This window comes from Mesoplodon mirus (genome assembly GCF_964341445.2).
Source record: "Mesoplodon mirus genome assembly, chromosome: 4".
Taxonomy (NCBI): Eukaryota; Metazoa; Chordata; class Mammalia; order Artiodactyla; family Ziphiidae; genus Mesoplodon; species Mesoplodon mirus.
Genome location: NC_138979.1, coordinates 164697853 through 164722370, shown reverse-complemented (window position 1 = coordinate 164722370; position 24518 = coordinate 164697853). Strand labels below are relative to the sequence as shown.

Below are 24518 nucleotides of genomic sequence, written 5' to 3'. Positions count from 1 at the left end.
CAAAAAATATTCATTGAATCCCCCCTGTGTATCAGACTCCACACGAAAGTCGGATTATTTCAGTGATAAACAAATGGATGTGGTATCTTATGTATATGGGCCTTAGTACCTTCTTTCAACTCACTCCCCACACTCCGCCAGGGGGCTCTTTCTAAGACATACTTTGCCCATATCACATATTTGCCCAAAAACTTCCACTGGTCCTCTTCCTCCAAAATCTTCTGCCCCTAGGAGCCCATGATCAGACCTCATCCAGGCCATCTCTCACACACCCTTCACCCTCCCTCTACTTCAATTAAACTTTCTACTAACCAAACGATCCCTGACCTTTCCCACACCCTGCCCTTGCTCACCTTGTTCTTTCTGTGTAACACTGAGCCGGAGCAGAACTGGGCCTATATTCTAATAAAAAATAAAGGATTACATTGGACTCTAAAAGAAAGGGTACATCTAGATACACTAGTTAGGGAGGCCACTCGAAATGGGTTTAGTTTATAGTGAAGGTTAGAAAAAAAAAATAGAGGAAATACTTAAATATGAAGTCATCTACAAGAACAAAATTATTTTCTTGCAAGGGACAGGGAGTAACTCAGCACATGTATTACGTTGCTTTTACTCTTTATCTTTAGGATACAACATGGTAATTTTTGCGGTAGAGTCATGCACTTGCCTCTCCAGGTACAGAGACTTCCTTCTAACTTGTCCCTTCTTTGGACACCTATTACCTCTGCCCTCTATTCCCCAGCCCTTTACTTCAGTCTAGTCAGTAAATGTAAAGGAGAATGAGAACTAGTGGGACATGATATTACACAAAACACTGTTTAGAAAATATTGACTTAGGATCACTGGCTAGAGAACCAACAGTCAGGAGTCCTGGTTCTTGCACTCTGCTAGAACAGCAAAAGAAATTCTCTTTGCTAGGTAGCCAGGCTTCTGAGGAAGTCAGGTTATTGGGAAAATCATAACACGAAAATTGAAGTCACCAAGGTTAACTTCAAAGGATGCAGTGAGATGGAGGCTATGATCAAGGAACTCAGTTCAGATTGTTCTTCACATCCTGAAGGTCAGGAGATGCTGATGATGAGGATGGGAGAAAATGGCATTAAAGGCATATGGACCTTAAAAGAAGAGATATCATGGAACAACGACTGTGAACTGTGCTCTAGTTCCAGGAATAAAAGGATGGAAGAAATTAGTCTCCACCTAAGGAGACTTCAAGGGATGTTGTATCAATGCAGTATACTCAGATTTTAGTTAAGGCACAGATGTTGAAACTGTAAGAGAATTTGTTCACATTAGGTCAATACATATGAAACAATGGTGTGCCCATGTGGTGGCAATTACTTAATCATCTGTGGTGTACTACTTACTTGGCATCAAATATTTGTCATTAGAAATAAACACTATTTATATAAACACATTTCTACAATGCAAAGGCTGAGAAGTAAATACATCACATTTTCCTCTAATAGACTGAATATAAAGAGAAGAATCACTCCCAGGAGAGTACACTTTTAAAAGAATTTAAATCTCCATCATCTAGATATTCTAACCAAATTCTTAAAACCCTTTGAACATGTGGGTTTTAAGAACCACATTCTCAGGAACAACTAGACTCTGGAAGTACAAGTTCTCTACATAACTATTCTCATCAGTGCCAGTTATTAAGAAGACTGAAATTTATCTTTCAGATTCCCTCTCCACCAATCTTCGTCCCAGACACTAAGCAGTCACACTTATCATACTTCCTTTCCTCAAATACTACCAGCTTCATAGTTTCCAAAGAACTAACGGCATTCTGCTCGTTGGAACTGATTATCACAATCACCGTGATTAAGACTTTGGTCTAATCGCCTAGCGTTCACAGCTGAGTCCATTATGGAGGACCCCTGGGTAACTGGATAAATATAATAATGTTACTGAGGCACGACTTCTTGTTCCATTAAACTCCACTGGAGATCAATATGCAGCCATCTTTCCACGGCAGGCAATAATTAGCACATTAGGCCACTCAGATAATAAATCAGTACTCTACAGTTCTCTGGGTTTTTTTGGTTTTTTTTGTTTTTTTTTTTCTGGTCAAGAATGAATAGGGAATAAGAGGTTGGCTATGGGTCTTCTACTACCTGGGCCTCATGTTCAAAGTTAAAGCAGATCAGTGCCAAACTTGGCCTGGCCTGATCTTAGAGCCTCAGGCTCAAAGAGTTTTGAATTGGGGAGAGATAACTAAAGTCATCTGCTGTAAATAGTGCATCATGAACACTGAATTAGGGTATACTTTACTACTGCAGATGAGTGGATTTTAAAATGCGTTAATTATCTACAAAGTTAAGATTATATATTGATATTCTGATAATGACAGAGGCTGCAAAGATTGTGATTTTCTTCCCTCAGTCCTGTGAATGAAAAGAACCAAAGATTCCCCCTGGCTATTAATTCTTCCATATACCAGGAAAAAAACAAAAGTAGGACCTGAGATTACTGAAGGTTCCAGAATCCTTCACAGTGCTCTTAGAAGCCTGTACAAGTATTGCCTTAAAAAGTCCTGATATTTACAGGAAAGGTAGTAGGCCCTCTGAAACTTACTTAGGTTTTTGGTTGAATTACACAGACCCCAAACCAGGGACATGTTAAAGTTTAAAATGAGAAGAGACAGAACATCACTGCTATTTGAATAATCTAATCCTAGTAACCCTTCTACCCACATCCACTCAACACAGTTACCATCTACTCTAGAGGAAACTATAGTCACCACCACGGGAAAATTGATTCTGTAGGGAATAGGATGAATACACGACAGAAGTGGTCCTTAATCTACTCAAAATTCTACTTGTTTTATTCGTTGATGACATTTTGCTTTAAAGGAAGGTTCACGTTTTTAACTTAAGCTGCTACGTTGAACTTTATAAAAACTATTCTGTTTAAGTCCAACACTCTGCTTTACAACTATTATTTCTAACACTATTAACAATACTAGGACTTTTGCAAGGTACATATTGCGAGGTTGTGTTGCATTAATTGCCAAAGGCCACCCAGTTAGGAAGGAAAGGAGCAGGATTTGAACCCACTACTCACTCTCAAGTCCATATTAATTTCTTTTATGTGCCGAGTCATGATGTCTCTCAGTTCTGAATATAAATGTAGTGGGATTTTGGAGAAGTGATCAATATAGACTAAAGTGGTCAGAGAAAACACAAAGGAATAGGGGAGATGGGCTGGACCCTAAAAACTGTACAGGATTTGAAAAGCCATGTCAAGAGGAGGGAAGTTTCTCAGAAGGGAGGAATGAGAGTGGCAAGGGCATAATGACCATAGAATATGCTAGTGACAGTGAGGACACTGGCCTTATTAGAGGGCATGGTAAGCCATGAATATTACAGAAAAACTAGTTCAAGAGATAGATTTTAAAAAGTAGATTACTAAAGACCTTGAAAACCAAGTGTGGGGTTTTAACTACATCAAGAGGGGACTATAGAAGGTTCATGAGCAGAGGAATGATTAGACAAAAACGGTGTCCTGGGAAGATAAGTCAGGAATGAGTACCCAGGATAGATTTCAGAAATAGAAGCAAGGAGGGCCAACGACGGGGAGCTCAAAGCCTGCCAAAGGAAGCAGCAGAGAATCATCTTTAACACACTCTATGTTACCCAGGTGATTTTCACTACCATGGCTTTGAAAGAATTTCAGTGGAACACTCCTCCCTGCCTTGCTCTATGTCTGATGAATCTGCCACCAAAACATCCCATGTGACAAGTAACGCAGCTTTAGGAAATATAGCCACAATCAAATATTGCCTAGGAAACCAAATGTAACTAAATGCAAAATGTTACCCCATACTGGGAAATAGCTGTGAGATTTCATTATAGCTGTGTTTATTGTTCATTAAACTTTATATAATAAGAAAATATGCTAAATTAATTCAAATGCAAATTAAATAAGTTAGATGTTGGGAAGACATGTGGTGTGTTGGGACTGGAATAAAGCCTCTACCAACGCTGAGAGTTTGTTTGGCTAAACTTACTTGTTTTAATACATTCTTTTCCATTGGTTCCATTCTCATGATTTTTCAGGAGTCAGGGACACACAGGTACGTGTGACGATGTGTGTGTTGAACTGCAGGCCCTTTGCCAAAGGTCCCCAGTACCAGGTCACTGGTGTGAGCTTTAACTAGATGATACACTTGAGCACCAGCATGAAGGAGCCATCTGGGAGTTTCAGGCAGGGAGAGGAGAAAGAAAGATTACTCTTAAGGAAAAATAAATCCCAGATGATGTCTCCCTGCCCAAATCCTTTTTCAGAGATAAAAATTATATGCCAAATATTGAGTATTCAGTTCAGATAAAGGGGTTTCCTGCTAAATATCCTCAACAGCAGACAGATACCTGATCTGCGGCTCCCTGACACACAGAAACAAAGGTATTTGGATAGAAAAATTATTTCAGAACAATTGGGAAAAAATCCTAAAGGAAATTTGTATTTATTTGTAATATGTATATATGTACAGGTACTTATTTTTATTTATATAAACATGAATTTGGTTTTACTCATATAAAGATATCTGGGTAAAACTGCAGTTTTACAGTTAGTTGAGGGCTGATTACAAAAAACATCCAGTGAACTGACTAGGAAATGATGCCCAGAGTCAGATGCTGTTGTTTCCTATCAATGCTCCTGAAAGTGGGTGCAAAGAGTCTACTAGGTTTGGATGAATTCTCCCGCAGAGGTATAAAAATTTTGAAATCCAGGGTGTACAAAACTCAAGAAACCTTTGTGTTTTACATTTTTCAGTATACAGTGCATCTAAGTTCTTCAATCATGTATTATGTACTAATTTAGGTCAATATAAAACTCAGCAGAAATTGATGAATGATATTAAAGCAGAAGAGTTCTTCTGTCTCACTAGACCTCTAGAGTACTAGAGTGTTTCTAGAAATCTCATCATGTGAAATAAACCACAACATCTCTCTGGAAGCAAATGCCATGGAAAAAAACTGGAACCCAAGAGGCTCCTTTCCTATACACATTTTAAGGGCTCTTTCCCTCAAACTACGATCCACTGCAAAACTATTCCACTTGTATGTAGAAGCATCTATGTATAACTGCTCAGAAACTGCAAGGCTTTCTGTGAAAAGGGATAAGGGCAAGAGAGAAAAGAAATAAAAACATCTTGACATTTCCATTTTTCATCCAAAGAAGAAAACTGCATATTGGGATGCTCATTATAATTCCTGCATGCCTAAAAGCATTCCTTCTGGCAAGAAAACACCTAGCCCTGGTAGAAATGCTATTCATCTCATGAAAAGAATACTAGGACCTTTGCACAACTCAGACTCTGAAAATATGCAAGGCTCAGTCATTCACTCAACAAATATAGTTTGAGCATCTATTATGTGCTTGACACCATGCATAGCCTGAAACAAGGTCATATTAAATAATTGGTAAAATCATGCATGTTTTTTCTTGTACTTTTATGCATTTTCCAGATTGTCAACAGTGAGCTTGTATACACTTAATTATCAAAAAAAAAAAACTCAGTTAAAACTAAAAAGCATCAACAATGCAAGATCCCTCCTTTTTTTCTTTTTGTAGATATGCATCAAAAATAAGTACACAAAAGCATCTAAAGATCAAAATGAGGACAGTCAACAGCCAAAACACTCCCTGGCATAGAAACACCTCCACTTTCCTGAAGAATCCAAATTTTTTGTTTGAAAACACTTCTTAATTTCATTTGGCCAAGAGACATGGATCAGGCGGCAAAGATCCACAGGACAAAGGTAGGTGAGAAAACAAACTATAATTCTAGGTAAAGAAAATAAGAACTGCTAGCTGCAAGAGCCAAATCCATCCCTGCACCCACTGAGCTTAATCAAGTGTGAGCAGAGGGACTGGAGGGAAAAAGCAATAGGGACCTTATAAATGAAACTCAGATGAAACACTTGATGGAGACACATTTGCAGGTATTTGGCTTGGTGCAGCTTCTTCTGCTATAGAAGGCTGTTTGACTACAGAAAGTCTATAAATGGAGTTGAAGGATACCCCACACACACACCAAAAAATTAATTAATTAATTTTAAAACCAGGTTCTAGAATATTCTAGGCTACCAGGGCTGTTCCAGAGCTAATGCAAAGCGTTAACTCATCTCTAGAGGTTGTGGTTTAAATCACAGCACACTAGGTGTTATGTCATCAAGCCTACCTTTCCCTTCCCCCAGTGTCAAAGTGTAAAGGTGAAGTCAAGTAAAAAGAAACAGGTTGACACCCACTTCCAACCTCAATAGAGTAATAGTGATTGGATCTGAAACAACTGACCTGAAACAAACAAGAAAAGGACAACAAATGTGAAACAATGGCTTGCAAGACACTGGACATCAGGCAAAGGACAGTGATTCCTGAAAGGGAGAAGACAAACAAGGTGAGCTGCAAGATTGCCCTCGCTTATGGCCTTGGAGGACGTCTGCACCATGGCACAGGGAAGGAACCCCAGGTGCAGCCCAGCAGACTCCTTCAGATGAGGAGATGGAGCTGAGAGTCAAGAGAGAGCAAGGCAGCCAGAATGCACAGGGACATGGATGCATCTTGAACACATTCCATGGAGCTAGAGAAAACAGAAATAAAAGACGCCATACTGGCCGATCCCATTTATACATATTCAACAATAGACAAAACTTATGTATGCTGATACAAATCCAAGCAGTAGTGACCTCACAGAGGAGAAGGAATGACTAAAAGAGGCTCGAGGGATCACTCTGTGAAGATGAAACTGTCCTTTATCTTAACTGGGGTGTTGGTTACATAGCTATAAACATTTATCATAATGCACTTAAGATCTGTGCATTTTGCTGAATGTAAATTTTACTTCAGTCAAAAAATGCCCCCCCCACCGAAAAAAAGGTAACAGAAAAAAATAAGGGAAGGGAACCAAATTATATTTATTAGCTCTACTTTACAAGAGAAGATAAAGTCATTTGCATCTCTTTTGCCTTTACATGTAAATGCTAATAAATGGAAATGAAATTAAATGTAGGAAATTATGTCTATATTAAAAAATACATTAAAATTGTACCTGTATGTGACTAACAAGGTAATATAAAATTATCCTCTGTGAACCAATAAGCTCTCAGTGGATTACTACCATCACCATCAATAAGTAACTAGCCACACACACCAAAAATAAATGGGCCATAATTAAACATAAGCAATAAAAATAGTCTACAAGGGACTCCCCTAGTGGCACAGTGGCTAAGAATCCGCCTGCCAATGCAGGGGACACAGGTTCAAGCCCTGGTCCAGAAAGATCCCACATGTCGTGGGGCAACTAAGCCCGTGCACCACAACTACTGAGCCTGCGCTCTAGAGCCCACGAGCCACAACTACTGAGCCCTTGTGCCATAACTACTGAAGCCCACCTGCCTAGAGCCCGTGCTCCACAACAAGAGAAGCCACTGCAATGAGAAGCCCGTGCACTGCAATGAAGACTAGCCCCGGCTCGCCGCAACTAGAGAAAGCCCGCGCGCAGCAACGAAGACCCAATGCAGCCAAAACTAAATAAATAATAAATAAATTTATTTTTAAAAAATGGTCTACAAATACAGCATGCTGAAGATGGCTGAAATGAAATTAGCAAGGCCACAGATTGCAACAACTCAAAACAATCCCCGACAAGCTACAAGTCCCAGAAGTGCAGAGACCATTTCTCCTTGAACCATAAGTCCAAGTGTCAACTGGAACTTGTAGAAATGAATGCTTTACCTGTGAGTCCCAGCTCGTTTCATGCAGTGTTGTGTAAAACAAAAGCTGCAAGCAGTCCTGGCTCTTGCTGAATCTATGACAGTGTGTGTATTAATATCAGCAGTACAGCAGATTTTAGGTACAAAATAGACCCTTCTTGATATCAGGGGCATTTATAAGCAAGCGTGATTCCCATGGACAACAAGCTAGCCACAACCTGCATCTATGAAACTGTTCCAAAGAGTATCAATACCTTCATCCTCACTCTAAGAAGACTCTGGGTTTAATTGCCATCCCCTGGCCTTCTTTTAGACACACTGAATATCTGTGGGCCCAGGAATGAAACACAGATGCAGAGAAATAACTTGGAGCATTCCTTCTGATGCTGCCCACTCGTGAATGCTTCTTTTGTACCTGTCTTACCTTCTGGATCTTGCCGACCATGGTACCAGGCTGCTCCTCCCAGCCTCCCTGACTTCTCTGGGCTCAGCCTCTGCCTGCCTAGGCCTACCAAACCTGCAAAATGGCACCTGTTTGATGGGACTTCTGATCTTACTACCTGAGGAGATCAATCCTAATGTTGCCCCCTGCCCCCATAACAATGCAAACACTAGAATATATGGTGTAAGTGTTGCCATAAAAGTAGTAAATTTCTGGGGCTAATGTTAATCCCTATGTGTTCAGATGAGTGCTTATTAAGAACATTCCTTGAGGCATTCAGGAGACCTTGGCAGTCAAGAGCCGAAACTATGTGGTCAAATGTAAATCTGAATCTTTGTCTCCCCACCTAACAGTTTTGTGACCTCGAGCAAATCACTTGACTTCTCCATGTCTCAGTTTCCTCATCTGTGAAACAGGGATCATAAGAATGTCTTACTTTCTTGGGTTGTATAAATGACAAAATGACACAACAAATTTAGCACAGTGACTGGTACACAGTTAAGTGGTTAAAAAATAAAAAGTAATGGTATGAGAGAGATATTCAAGGTAAAAAAGGATTTGTAATTGAACAGAGCATAATATTGTTACCAAAAATTATCTAAAACTTAAGAAAAAGCCTAGGAAAGACACGTGTCCTTTCAATGTCATATAGGGATATTGTTTAACATATCCACATAAGAAATACTTAATTCTACGGGAAAATGTACCTTTGTTTGACATAGGTATTTACTATTAATTAAGGTGCAGAGTCTGTGAGATGATACATTAACCTGTAGATTTTTGTTCAGTAAAGACACAATGTTCAGTAGAAAAGATAACATCAAAAGTTAAGAGCTCTTTACCCTGTGAGACATTCACCAGGTTATTTAAACTAAATTTGTATTTTATTATGCTTTTTAATGCCTATAAATATCAGTTCTTCAAATAATCTTTTGTGATCTTGTTGTTTACACTTCAACCATATTGTTGTTTCCCCCATTAAGGAGTTAAATACATTTGGCACACATTCTATTCCATTCATTCTCATTTATATGAGTTATGTTTTAACTTTATGAAAATTACATTTGTATGAGTCATGTTTCAACTTTCTGAAAACTATATTAAAGAGTAGCTAATGGTTCTGTAGGGGCTATTACATGTCATGTCCTGAACTTCACAATTATGAATCTGACTTATCCTTACAACACTCTTATGAGATGGAACATATAAATATTTACATTTTAGAGACATCGAGGTGTTAATTAATTACTAGCACCAAGGTAACACAGCTATTAAACAATGGAGTCAAGATTTCAACAGAAGCCATCCACTCTACATCAACTGTCTCATCCACTATGCTTTATGACATATACTGAAATTGCAATAAAGTAAAAAAAAAAAAAAGGAAAATCAGAAGATGGTCAACCGAGAATGCAAATATAAATATTTGGGGCTATGGGGGGATATTCTGATTCTAAATCTATAATATCTAAAGATGTTCTTACTAAATGGCCCCATCTGAGTGTTAAGACAGAAACAACTGAAGTGTTCAGAATTCCAGAATGTGATAAAATAAACAACCAAGAACACAGAGTTTCTCTTTTCCAAGCATATATTCTTATGTATCAATAATTTGGTTGTCTGAGAAGATCTGCCCACCTGGAATTTTAAGCCCTCTAGTCTAGTAATTAGTGCAGATATTCACTGTGATTATTTCTAATAATGACTAAGTAGTAGCAAATCTAATAATAATGTGAGCTTTCATGTCAAACAAACCTGTATTCAAGTTCTGACTCAGCTACTTCCTAACTGTGTGACCTCAGTTTTCCCACTGTTAAAATCAGGACAATAGTAGTATGGTATTTCTTAGGGACTTTGGGATGATTAAAGGGACAACATCTTTATAAAGGTCATAGTAGAACATTAGGATTTGACAAATATCGAGGGATTTGACAAATATCAAATACTATTTGATGTGACAAATATCAAATACTATTAGTTATAATAAAAACTGTTACTACTCCTATTTATGAAGTACTGATCACACTCCTTGTGCTGAAACAAAGGAGGCTAATTCAATTTCATAGTATTAGAGTTAGAATTGGCATTTAAAGCAGTTTGATTCTAAAGCTAATTAACCTAATGACTATACTATGAAGTCTTTTATAATGTAATAAGTTATATATATTACAAATCAACCTTTTAAAAATATGGTTTATTGGAATTAAATTTCCAAGAGAAATGTCTACCAATGGTTCAATGAAATAAGATTTGGGCCCTACTAGGCCTACATCTAGGATCCAGCAAGAGATTCAACACAGGGGATTCCTCCCCAGTGAACTGGGCACCATCATATGCATTCTACTGAAGAAAATTTAAAAATCTAATGTCTTTTACACTTTGAAAATGCATATCATGCAATGAGAGCACACATGTTAACCTGAGCGTAATTTTAACCACAGAAATACTTAGAATAAAGACTGGGAAGAAATCTGGTAATCACAACAGCATTTTCTAAACAGGTAGGGGTGGAGCTGAATCCACACAATAACGAAATACCGTATTCTGACTTGGTGCCAGAATAGGCAGGAACTGAAGAACAGATTCCCTGAGGGAAAAAGTGACCTGCTCCTTAGAATGGGAGCCCTAAGATCTGTGGCAGGAGGGACAGCCAGCTGGAGACCCCAAGGAGAATTAGTCACTCACTCATTCACTCAACACGCATTGACTGCTGCAGGCTCTGTGCCGTCTCATGGGGAGAGAGGGAAAGGAGCCAGCTCCTGTCTCAGAGAGACAGGATACAGCTGTGGGGTGAGAGAGCTCACCCCACGCATACACCCACTCTTCAGAACTAAGCTTTAAAGGGCTTGACCACCAAAAGGAAGGAATGCTTCCCTCCAGGTCCCTTGGAGCCCATTGAAGAAGGGCCATTGAGGCCCCATCCCTGACTCAGGCAGCTTCCAGAACCTCCCCTGGCTCTAGGAGGGTTGCTGGACAGGTAAAGCCTGAAAACTGAGGTAGGAAGTAAACACATAACCAAAAACATGAATATACTGTAGTCTCATATCCTGGGAAATTTTTGCTATAAATATAAAAACATAGGCTCATAACATAATGCCAGGGTACCTGTATGGACCCAAGAGACAGAATCAGCATATACACACGTCTGTCCCCTCCCTACACAGTCCCACCCCACTCCCAACCAAGGGAGGGGTCTTTGAAAGCTCCCCGATCTCTGACAGAGACAAGTGTTGGCACATGGGTTTATTCACAGGTACAACACCTGGGGAAGAGTATACCCATGCGATTTGCAAAAGCTTGGTGGGGGGGAACTGGGAGGAAATAGCCAGAACATTAACAGTGGCTATAGTATATTTCTCTCTGCTTGCTAGAATGCCACTTTTCCTTTCCGACCCTAGTTCATACCATATTTGCTTACGAAGTATTTACAAACTTTTCAAGACTCATTTGTCAATGAAAACTTTTCTAAAAGCAGTAGCTCTTCTTAATGGAGTCTCAACCCCAGGGAGAGTTGACCTCACTCCACTTTATGACCTCTCACTGTATACTGTTCATATTTCTATTAAAGCACGTTCATATGTGTCTTCCCCCATTAGACTGTAATGTCTTTAAGAACAGGATGTATCCTATTCATGATCATATCTGCAAATAAGAAATGTCTGGTGAGTGAATGAATGAGTAAATGATAAAGTATGTTCTAAGCAGAAGATAGATGTCTTAATTGTGAACTTCTCAAATATGGCCTAGTTGCTGGACAGGTAAAGCATGAAAACAGAGGTAGGAAGTAAACACATTACCAAAAACACGAATATATTATAGTCTGATATCCAGGGAAATTACTGCTATAAATATAACAACATGGGCTCATAACATAATGCCACAGTACCTATATGGACCCAAGAGACAGAGTTAGCATACACACGTCTGTCCCCTTGTTTGTGCACTAAGTAATGTGCATATTGCTTATTTTTTTCTGAAGCCTGAATGGGAAATGTGTTTTTAACACATTTAATCAATATACCAACCTACATTAAAAAAATAAATAAACCCACACAATAAATAAAAAGCAAAAGGCCAGTCAATAGCCAACAGTGCAGCTTAACAGCCATTCCAGCATAAAACTGTCTGAAAAGGCGCTTCACACGCCACTGTCTGCACAATCCACAGTGGCTTGCTATTGATTTGTTGCAAGCAAAGAACATCTACTATCACATGCCAGTATGAACCAAGCAATTTCTCCAACAAGTAGCCCACAGTGTACATCGAGCAATGTAGTGTGGTCAGCTGGCTGCTGAAGGTGGGCTGAGAGCCCACATTTATTCCCATCTTTTCACCTCACAAAGCCATTATAAACATCCAATTTATAAATCCAAGAACTTGATGTGTGGACTCACATGCCACAGACTGTCCCACATTCACTTCTCCAGAGCACAGAAGCAATAATGAGATTCCAAAGTTATACAATTCAAAACAGTTGTCATGAACACGCCTAAAGGTAATAGCTGTGAAGTGTTTAAAATCGCTATTTTCAAAAAGTCCTCCCAAATGATAACTTTTTCGCATATGTGTGGGAATATGCAAGTGGGCTGGGTTTGCTGAGACCTTGTGTGGAGTTGTGAAGAAGAGAGGAACTCATCAATAGGTTGCCAATGGGGTTGGCATTGCCATTCAATACAGGAAACACATCCTGGATTCACCTGATGGTGTAAGGTCTACAACATACTGAAATTGCTCAGACTCTCTGTCCTGATTTAAAATACCAATAAGAATCCAATATCCAAAAGGAATCTCCTTACAAGGACCCTTAAAAGGTTTCCTTCCTTTTGTTGCTCTTAAAATGTAACAACTACAACATGTCATTAAGTGGTATGCAGGTGGTGCTCACCCTCGGGGAAATCAGCCTCCCTCTGCTTTGAATTTTTCAGAACTGAGGATATTCTTTGGAGAATGTTACTTGTGTGTCCTTTCATGGATCTTACTGGACCCTACATGAACTCAAAATTGCTTCTGGGATGATTTTGCCCATTGCAGTTTCAAACCAGCCTGAAACATCACCTAATGAAACTCCCTATGATTTTACCATTACATGAAATGGTGGAAAGTCATGTCTTAAAACTAGATAAGACAATTAATAAATCAATTATACTTGAGTTTCCAATCAGATGATTTTCGTTTTCTATCCAATACAAGGAAATCACTCTCATACAAGGTAACCAGCTACAGAGAATACATGTCATACTTTCACAACCACTTATATCAGTTTTACAGCTATCTTTGTAAGAATGAACAAGAAATTTACCCCACTGGCTCCATCAACCCACCATGCTTTCATAAAGAATGACTGAATAAAGTTAAAACCATGCAGGCTTGGTCTGTTCATACTAAACAAGACACAATTTTTAAATGTAAACTCTACTCATGGAGGCCGTATCTATGTGACAGCCCCTCGAAATTGTCAAACAAATGCCAAACCTAGCAAACAGGCAAGAAAAAAACAAAGGTTATAAGTGATAGAACCAATTCTAGAAGAAGTGAGCAAGACTCTAAAATGCAGACATTTCTTTAGAAACTTGCAAGTCGTGTCCAGATATAATTAACTTTTCTACATACGATGAACTGAGCACTTTATTTGGAAAAATACCATAGTCTGGCCATTTCCCTTTTGAAAAAGTTTCAATTCTTGGATATGCAATAATAAATAGAGATGTTTTCATTTCTATTATTTGAGGATCAATCTGCTGTCCTGAGAAACTGCTCAAGGAAAATGAAAGTATTCAAATATTTTCCCCTGCAAAAACAACTTTAGCCATTAGATTGAATTTCTAACCAATTCACATGGTCTTATGACAGTGTTCTAAGGAATATAATTTATTTTAGACATATGCAACATTCTACAAAACATGCTATTCCCAAGAATTGGGTAAAGGCCAGATTTCCTTGATGTCACTTCACTTACAATGCGTGGCCCATTTCTGTTATTTAGGTCAAAGGCAGGCCACCTGTGACATGCATGTTACCAAAGCAACTATTAACCGCCTTTGTGCTCTCTCATAGAAGATGCAATCTCTGCTTTTCTCTATATTCCTTCTCTTTCATCCTTCTTCATCTTCTATTCACTTATTTTACTCTTTCTCCTTTCTCTGCAATTTTCTCCACAGCTTTTGCCAATGATAAGCATGAACCTTTTTCAAATCTGCTGGTGACACTGAGGGTTAATACTCAACTCCTGATGCAAACAAAGCTACCATGATTTGCTAACAAAGGTAGGCACATAGAGTATTAGATAGGTAACATCATCTTGAAGTTGTTTGTGGAGTAGCAAATTACAACTCTAAGGATCCAGGTTGATACAGAAAATAATAACCTATGACGTAAAGAATTGAGACTGATTTTCTCAGGTGGAACAAACTGGCTCTGATGCTAGTTCCCAAAGTGAAGTTACCCCAAATACTTTAATACAGAGACATTAATTGTAACAATTTTAAGCAACCTACCATTTTGATACATTTGGTTGGGTTTCATTAAAAGTTTACATCTGAACTTCATAGTTACATCACGTATATCTGAATTCCATATATTCCCCACATTCTGCTATTAAAATGTACCTGCTCACATATCCATATAGCCATCCAGTCACAGAAGCCCTGGTCCACTCTCCAAGAGGAGAATAGGCAAGTAGATTATTTTAATGATTTGGGCTCAGAAGTCTTCTACAATCAAAAATTCAACTGCATTGTTTATAGAATAAAATTCAAAATACATTACCCTAAACCTGGATGTCTTAGAAACATTTTTGAAGGATGAGAAGCTATTGCCACAAAAGAACGCTGACCTCTCCCAATCCTTGGTCTGGTACTTCATCACACACTGACAAATTGTTCAGGTCAGATAATGCAATAGTCCTCATCCCAGACTGAGGCACAATCTTTTCTTGACAAAATCAGAAACAATCATAGAAAACTGGAAAGAATCCTGGTTGATTTTTAGCAGAAGACAATGCCTAGCCTGGGTGGCAGAAAGGAACTTTTCGGTGAGCAAAAAAAATGCATACATACCTTCTGAAGATTGCGCCTATTCACCGCAGTTAGTGTAACTTACCTTTCTGTCTTTCCTTTGTGCAGTCTCTTCCTGACCATGTTTTACTGGGAATGGTATGTATGTGTGATATGGAATAAACTTGTGAGGATAAAGAAGGATTATGCTACCACTTAGGAAATAAGCCTCCCATGCAGACAAATTGGAGGGGAAAGAAAAAGCATATAGAACAATTCCTCAGGGACTCTGGATGGGTCCAATCACTGCCTATTTCAGAGTGGAACAGTATTTCCAAATCATAAATATGGAAACAGGACTTTCAATAAAAATAATACCAAATAATTGGAAAGAGCCATCTAATGCCAAAGCCTTCTGCAAACAGTGTGTCCTTTGCATTATAAATCCAGAGGCAAATGCTTACACCTAGTTCAATGAGGTTCAAAGAATTTTCTCTCTACATTTCCAGATTCCCCACTTATTTCTCCTTAGTGTATCTTAAGAGACTGACAGGGTACATAAAGAAAAAAGGCTATGAAAAAAATGGAAAACAGGACAGGAGACAACTACACACATGAAAAAATTTGAGAAATAAGGAATCAAGGAAAACCAAATAGACATAACAGAAATAGCATTGTAATTGGCGACTGCTCCCACTTGTACAAACTGTAATGTAACTTTAGTATTTGCTCAGATAACATTATGCATATTTTTTATAAAATCAACTGATGACAACTATGAGTTCAGGTTATAAAATAAACTCCTACCATGAAGGCTGCATTTAGAAAATGAGCAGGTCAGCAGGACCCACTAAGTCAGGGCTTTTCAACAAATCACTTTGCAATAGGTATTCAGAGATTTCAAGTGTTTGCTCATTTCTAAAAGTGGCCATATTAGAAGGACGTAGAGACACAGGCTATAGATTCCCACAGAACTGAACTCTCTCCACCATCAGTGCTAGAATCACCTTCATGAAATCAGTCTTCTCCTAGAATTAAAACAGCTGATGTACCCGAAGCATCACTAGTGGACAAAAATAACAACTGGCTCTCTTCCAATATGAAGCAAATACACAGATACATACATAAAAACATACTCACAAAATAGAAATATATATATATATATATATATATATATATATATATATATATATATATATAAACAGAATGACTATGTATATATAAACTAAACAGATATCAATAAATTTAGCCAGAGTGAATCTCTGCCTACATTTGAAAGACCCTTAAGAATGCATTAAACATTTCTAGTTGGAAAAAAATAATAAACTCTCTTAATGTCTTCATCATTTGGAAGGCCTAAGAAATTCTCTAAACTCAGACTTTTTGAAAAAATAGCTACATTCCTTAAATGTCCTCCAAGTTCTAGGCAATGTAAGTGGGAGAGTCTCAAAATTGTTATCCCGATGATTTAATTAATGGAAAACTGAACTCCTTAGAACAAAAATATTGTCCTAATTGTTTTGTTTGTCAAAGGTCATCTAGTCTAAAGAAAATAGGGAGTAAGTAAATGGAAAACATCTAGTATTGTTGAACAAGAAATGTCGCTTTGCCATTAAGACCATTAGCCCTTTATTTTCCCAGTTTCCAGATGAGAAATTGCTTATGAATCTTTCAGAAGAGCCATCCTTTTACATAATGTCCCTTATGGTTTCTCCAAACCTCTGAACTCTTTGAAAATATCCCAAGCATGAAAAGGTTGTACTCACGATCATTGCACTGGTTTCCAGAATAGGAGGTCATGGAACAGTCACAGGTGAAGCCTTCCCACTGCTGCATACAGACTCCCTGGTTGGCGCATGAATCCTCCTGGCAGGTGGTACTTGGTCCTAGTAATTCATAAGAAGAGCAGGAAAGAAGAAAAAAGGAGAGAGAGAAAAAAAGTGTTAAAATTAATCAAATTCAAAGCAATCACTTGAATTTACTATTCTCATGCCCCAAAACATTCAAAGACACAACCGCCAAAAATGTCAACTCTATATCATGCAAGAAGAATTCACTACAAAAGACAACAGAAATACACACTTAGCCACAAACTATCAACAGTTACACACAGAAGGGAGAGGGCTGAACACACTGTTCTCTTTTTGGCAGACTTCGCAAAAGAGCTTCATCTCTACCATTCAAGTAGAAAGATATCTCACTTGGAGCATGGTCTTTCTAAATGAATAATGCTAAAGCAGAAAAATGCACTCCCATGATTCTTGTGAATTAAGGCACAAAAGTTCTTACAGTCTACTTTGTGACACTAGAAAGATGTGTGATGATAACGAGGAGGAGAAGGAAGAGGATAAATCAGCCAGCATGTATTGTTGTTTTGTAGGTGATAAGCACTGGGTGATAAACACTTTATCTAGGTTATCTCATGAAGCTCGCCAGTGACCCTAAAATGTAAGGAATTATGATTACCTCTGTACCACAGATTTTAAAAACTAAGCTCACAGAACTAAAATACTTTACCCAAGGTCACACATTGGATAATTAAAGGACCCTGATGTCCAACTTAAGTAAACGAACTCTGAGACTAACTACCTCAGTAGTTCTTAAAGCATAGTTTCAGACCAGATCACCTGGGAAGTTGTTAGGAATGCAAATTATTGGGCCACCCTATACCTACTGAATTAGAAACTCTGGGGGGAGGTAGAAATCTGTGTTTGCACAAGCTTCTAGGATTTTATGATGCAGACTAATGTTTGAGAACCAGTGCACGGCACCACTCTGCTGCTATAGGTTTACAGAAGAATGTATTCAAACAGAGTGTGCATATACCAGAGGGTGTATTTGAGGTATAGGAAGAAACTATTAGAAATTATGTTCATTTTCTTTAAGTATACCTACCTTGGGGACATTCTCAAAACCTTTTGCAGATATGAGTGAGCAACTGAAAAAGTTTGACGATCTCTGCCTTACAGACTGCCATCTTTCCTAGGTCATCCTGGGACCTCTCTTTAACCGTTCTCTTTTTCACTTCTATCTTCTGCCTTTATCTTGGCATTAAAGATAAACCTACACCTTTGGAATTATCTAAGCTAACAGGAAATATCTTAATATTCAGGATAACTCCATGAATTTCCCAGAAAGCCTCAGCAAAGGAGGTGTGCCCTTTGACTCATCAAATGTAGTAGTCAGGATCTGATGCAAAAAATCACTTGACACAGTAAAAATATATCCATTGCAGTAAGTGCATATTCCACAATTTCCAGGCTAAGCCTCACACAGGCACAGAATACTGAACTATAAGCCTATCAGGTCCTAAGGATGCATATTCAAAAGAGATGCATGACTACCAAGCGGTTGTCTTCTGGGTGGCAAGACATTTTGTATTTATTCATGAAGGAGAGAAGCAGTACAGACCATCACTCCTAATACAAAGCTGTTAGGATATGACATAAGAAACTTCAAGACAATTACTAACACTGGGGGAGCAGCATAGCTGCTGGGTTTCTGCAGCTCCTGTATGCCATGTGGTTCCCCCATGTGGGGATGAAAGGAGGTTCATGGTCATGTTCTCAGTGGGTCTTAAACTTGAGCATTGTGTAGTACAAGGGTCATTAACAATGGCAAATCACGACAGCTTCTTTCAAAGGACAAAAGCTTCTGAGAAGTCCATGGGGCTCCCTGACCAAACAGCTCTCACCAGACAATGGGCTAGTAATTCAATTGTACTCAAGAATCAGAAACACATGGAAAGCTTTCCCTTGAAAGGCAGCAGAACAGCAAAAACTTTGGGAAAACAATAATTCTTTGCATGTTCACTGAATCTGAAGACAAAAGTTTTCCCGTGTTTTTCTCTTCCCCTTTAGCCAAATATTAACCATTTTCTAAGGACCAGCTAAAATGCCTCCTGGATATCAAACATTCCCCAGTAACTTCAGACAACAATTCTCCCACTTCCTAGTGGCCACGGCACGTATTATCCACATCACTAACATTGATATATGATAATACTTAACACTTTATTACACATGGCACTGTACTCTGCTTACATAATCCTCTAATTATTTCACATTTTTTTACTATTTGTCCCCAAAAGAGTGAATGCTGCCTACAGTTAGAAAGCATGTACTATGCTTTGGTTATGTCCTATGCTGTGCCAGATGCAGAGAAACTGTTTCAGTAAATGTGGAGCTGATCTGAATTGCAGCCTCCGGATTTGCCATTATCTCGTACTTCTAAAACCTGGGCATGGGAGAATGGTTCTCTGCAAAGCAAGCAATCAGTCCCGTTTGTCAAAGGTTGGCCAGAATCCCACACAGAGGGAATTATAGGCCATTTCCAAAGTCCACGGGATTTGTTTCCCACGCATTAAGGGGTGAATGCCATTCAGAATCAGATAACCCTCAAAGACTGACTACACGGTAGTTGTCTAAGAACAAGGGCAGTTTCAGGGTTTCAGTGAGGACCAGGAGAACTTGCAATGACTTCTCATCCATCTGAGCCTGAAATCGTACTTCCTTTCTAGGGTGAGATCCCAGGGCCCCTGCCTCCTCCTCCAGACTCATTTCCTACTACTCACCTCCAGCAGACCACACTCCAGCCATCCCTTCCTCCTTCCAATTCCTCTCTAACACAATGGTGCTCACAGCGTAGGCCTGAGTCAGAGTCAACAGCACCTGCATCCCCTGGGAGCTTGTGAGAAATGCATGTTTTCAGGCTCCACCTAGACCTACTGGCTGGAGGCGGGGCTCAGGAACCTGAGCTGTGACAAGCCCTCTGGGTGGTTCTGAAGCTGCTCCGTTCCAGGACCCCTGTTCTAACACTTCAAGACCATCCCTACCTTCAAGGTCCTTTGCCCTTGCCCAACCCATAGCCTGAAATGTCCTTCCTGCAGATTTTCAAATGACTGGTTCATTTATTCTTTAAGTTTCAGCTCAAAATGATCTTTCTTCAGACGATCCTATTTAAGGAAGTCCCCATCAGCATTTCATTTACTCTCCAGACTATTTCCCTCTTTATTTAATTCACAACAATTACATGGACTGTAACTAAGTTATTTATTAAATTCTTTATTGTCTGTCTCATCCTTCTGGAATATGAGTTCCTTGAGGGCAGAAGTCTTATCTGTTTTGCTCACCTTTTATATCTCTAGTTTCTGATAAAGTATTCAGTGTAAAGTAGGGGCACAGAATGAAAGAAGGAACAAGACACTACCATATATAAAATAGATAACTAATAAGGACCTACTGTATAGCACAGGGAACTCTACTCAGTACTCTGTAATGGCCTATATAGCAAAAGAATCTAAAAAAAAGTGGATATATATATATGTATAACTGATTCACTTTGCTGTACATGTGAAACTAACACAACATTGTAAATCAACTATACTCCAATAAAATTTTTTTTAAAAAAGAAAATTCAAAAGATGTTGGAAGAAATTTTTAAAAATAAAATAAAAACATACTTCTACTTAATAGATGAAATTAAAAAAAACAAGAGAATAAAAAAAAATAAAGAAATAAAGTCATTCTTTTGTGACTTAAAGCCATGTGGTTTTCCTAATTAATTTATCCATAGAATTTACAAGTATCAACTTATATAAGCAATTTTCTACTTGGAACCAAACATTTTGGGGGTAGTGGTGGTATTTAATTGACCACATTTCCTCTTCAGATTTAACTATTAGACTCATTTAATCTCAGCAGATGTTGGGACAAAGGCTCTTGGGTCCCCAATGCCCAGGGACAGTATGCAATAACTGTGTTGAATGAGTGCAAGTTTGGACTAGACTCTAAAACATTTTCTAAATGGCAATATAAGCTCCTTTTCTTATTTCAAACTATTTAAGGACATCCTTTCCTGAATAGACTATATCTTATATCTGTATCTATTTCTCATATTCTCATACTGTCTTCAAAATTGCGAGAGAGAGAGAGAGAGAGAGAGAAAAGGGAAGGAGAGGGAAGGGAAGAGAAGGGAAGGGAAGGAGGGAGGGAGGGAGGGAGGGAGAGAGAGAGAGAAGGAAGGAAGGGAGAAGAAAAGAAAGGAAGAAAAAAGAAAAGGTAAAGAAACATACCAAAATGCTCTGGAAAAAAGGAAAAAAAAACTTCAAAAAATGTTTCCAACTGCACATCCATTGATATAATTTGATCTTATACGAATCAGACCAAGGATATAACAATAACAAAACAAGGGACTTACCTAGCACTTATCATGTGCCAGACAACGTACTAAGCATGTTTCAGATACTAGTTCATTTAGTCTTCATAAACACATGATGAAGCCATTATAAGTATTAAAGAATCAGAAAAACAGGAACGATTTTCTCATGGAAGACATCCAGAACTTCAAAAACAAAAGAATTTTTTGACTGATGATCAAGTTGGAAGGCAAGGATTTCAGAAAAGTAAAGTAAGTCACAGAACTGTCAGGTGATTTTTTTGCAAGGTCCCACGGGTAACAAGTAGCAGGGTGAGGTCTCAAACCCAAGCTTGCTAACTCTACAACTGATCCACCTAACCTCTGATCCACCTAACCTCTATGGATGTGGATAAACCAGAGGGTGTGTGTGTGTGTGTGTGTGTGTGTGTGTGTGTCTGTGTGTGTCTTGCCATTAGATTAGCAAGAGTACTCTAACCTGCATTTAATGTAAGGATATGGCTGTTTTAACAAAGAAAATTTTCAAATGCTATTTCAGTTCAAAATTCAATTAAAAATAAACAGGAAGATCTAGTTTTATCTAAGTATATGAACAAAAATCTATATCAAATGCGTATGTTTATAAACATAACAGATATTTCTGAAGACTTAATTTTATCTAAAACATTCTTCCAAATCAACCTAAAATTCCATATACTCTAAGATAACATAAACCTTTGGAATTACATATTTAGAAAGTTTTTAAATTATTAATAGTAACTACAAACTACACTAAAGCTTCAGGGACTCCCTGTATAGGGATGGTGTATTAAATATGTAATGAATCCTCACTAAAATAGTCACATATTCTTTTGAGAACGGATGGTGACTTTCTTTGTGTAGTAGGGAAAGTGACAAGGCAACAGAAGTATGCATGAAAGGACTAAGTTGTCAATGATGTTTGTAGGTATTTCAGTTTTAACTCCCAGCTCCGTTTTTAGTTTACTGGAAAGCACTGCACTGTGTCTTTTTTCTTTATTTTTTTCACATGATAACTCTGATGGCTGCCACAAATTTATCATTATTCTGCTTGAATCTGGGGTTGTTTTTATTTTTAAGAATTGTCCCAGACAGTCATTTCATGCCTGTTACTGCTAAAATCCACCTTTGCTGTACATGCACACTGACTCAGTCAACTCCTCTTCAAGGTCTCGAAAAATCAAAAGTTGACAGACTGCCTTTTATCACTTGCAGGTCCTTGAGACAGAAGTGCTGTTGGAAGCACAGGACACTTGTATCAGAGTGTATATCTGTTAATGCCTAAGCAGGACTTAACCAAACCTATGCCTCAAACATCCCAACTTAAAATGGATAAATAACCAGCACCAGCTGGTCTTGGCCATAATGGAAAGATAGGCTTGGTGAGTGGGGGAGCCTGGAATGATACATCTGGGCTGATTCCCAATATCCATTTATCCTAAAGGGCAAGGCTGGTATCCCACTGGTGGGGCTGGTTTAACAATATTCATCATCTTTAATCACACAGCATGAGGTGTTTGTCAAAGGGCTTAGAATCTGTGACTGGAACCTGATTGTGAAGCATCAGCACAGTAGAACTCTGTGCCAGTCAAAGGGTTTGCTGGCCCCATATAAAGCCCAGCTGCCATGGGAAGAAGCTGTATGAGAGCTGCCATGGGCTGCTTAAAGAGATATCTTCCACCTTCAATTTTATTTCCCACTTTCGTAAGTTCATAAACCCTTCCGCTTTTATATTTTAAAATTTACATTGCTTCATAGAGGAAGGATGACTGCGCAGTAATTGAGTGGGAAAGAGAAAAAGAGAGAACAAAAAAAGGAAGATGAATATAAATAGATAGATGTATCTGTGCATATGTGTGTATGTGTGAAAGATCCTTACCAACTTCCTGAGCAATCTACAGTCTCTATTGCTAAAATATAAGAATTAAAGTGTTGAGGCTTCATGAAAGGTCTTCTTGACATTAGGGATAAGGTTATCCTTACTTAGCTGCAAGTAGGTCTTGGTCCCTACAACAAAGATATTTCTGTAGCTCTCAAAGTACTTCTACATTTACAGCGTTGGGTACTCTTGGGTTTTCCAAAGGGAGTCATTTACAGGCAACATAAGATTCATCCCTTTTAATTGGCAGAAACCCAACTCACTTCTATTTAATTTTAAAATAAGAAAGCAATGATCCTTAAGTGTGTCAAGCATCCCTCTTCATAAAGAGCCAGCTGAGAAGTGAATGCTCTAGTTCCCACTTTACAGAAGATTAAGCAAAGTCAGAGAACAGGGTCTTAAATGTTATTATAAAATTTCATTGGCAGAAAGACCTAAGAGCAGCTGTGTTCCCAAGATCTTATTTTTTTTTTATTATTATTATTTTTTTTGCAGTACGCGGGCCTCTCGCTGTTGTGGCCTCTCCCATTGCGGAGCACAGGCTCCAGACGCACAGGCTTAGCGGCCATGGCTCATGGGCCTAGCTGCTCCGCGGCATGTGGGATCCTCCCGGACCGGGGCACGAGCCCGTGTCCCCTGCATCGGCAGGCGGACTCTCAACCACTGCGCCACCAGGGAAGCCCCCCAAGATCTTATTTTTTCGTCTTGAGGGCAGGACCTATGCCTTGCTCATGCTCAGAAAGGCACTGAGACAGGGCTCATCAAGCATGCTCAGGTGTTTACGGCTTCCTCTCCTCAAGCAAGGGATCAAAACAGTTGCTTGGTTAGGGCAATGAGCGAATAAGACGAGCAGTAAAATCCAACAGTTGTGGGACATGGGGACAGTTTCAATAACACCCCGGTTCTCCTCAATCACTTCAGCCCTCTCACCATACCATGAGTTAAAATAAGTCAAGATGGGCATGGGAAATGGTTGTAACCAAGACGCCTTCATGAGTTCTTTATCTCCAGTGGCCTTTGATTTCCTATGTTCCTGTTAACAACTAGAACTCCGAGGGGAAAAAAAATAATAAAACCTGATCTGTAAGATTTATGTTAGCTGATTTTCATGGCGTAAAATACTCCCACCACAGCCAATTTTAAGCGAATATGTGTTACATGATGCCAATAAGCTTACAAAATTCCTGAAAATCCCTGTGCTAGTGCCAGCTCTAGCACAGCACTTCCCTCAATGGCCAGTGAACAGCAAAGAATAATTATACTTGGTGAGGAAAGCAATTTACCCACGTGACACTTCCAGA

The 24518-nt window shown here is 38.8% G+C and overlaps 1 protein-coding gene across 14 annotated transcripts in view; it reads right to left on the bottom strand.

Annotated features, from left to right (window-relative positions):
- NRXN3 (neurexin 3) overlaps positions 1-24518 on the bottom strand; it is a gene marked incomplete at both ends in the record, with an annotated part of 1625679 nt that overhangs the window by 861072 nt on the left and 740089 nt on the right. For all 14 annotated transcript variants that reach the window (XM_082616773.1, XM_082616786.1, XM_082616783.1 and 11 more), the window contains one exon: positions 16931-17050. In XM_082616773.1, coding sequence (XP_082472899.1) covers positions 16931-17050 — 120 coding nt within the window. The remainder of the gene's footprint in view (positions 1-16930; positions 17051-24518) is intronic.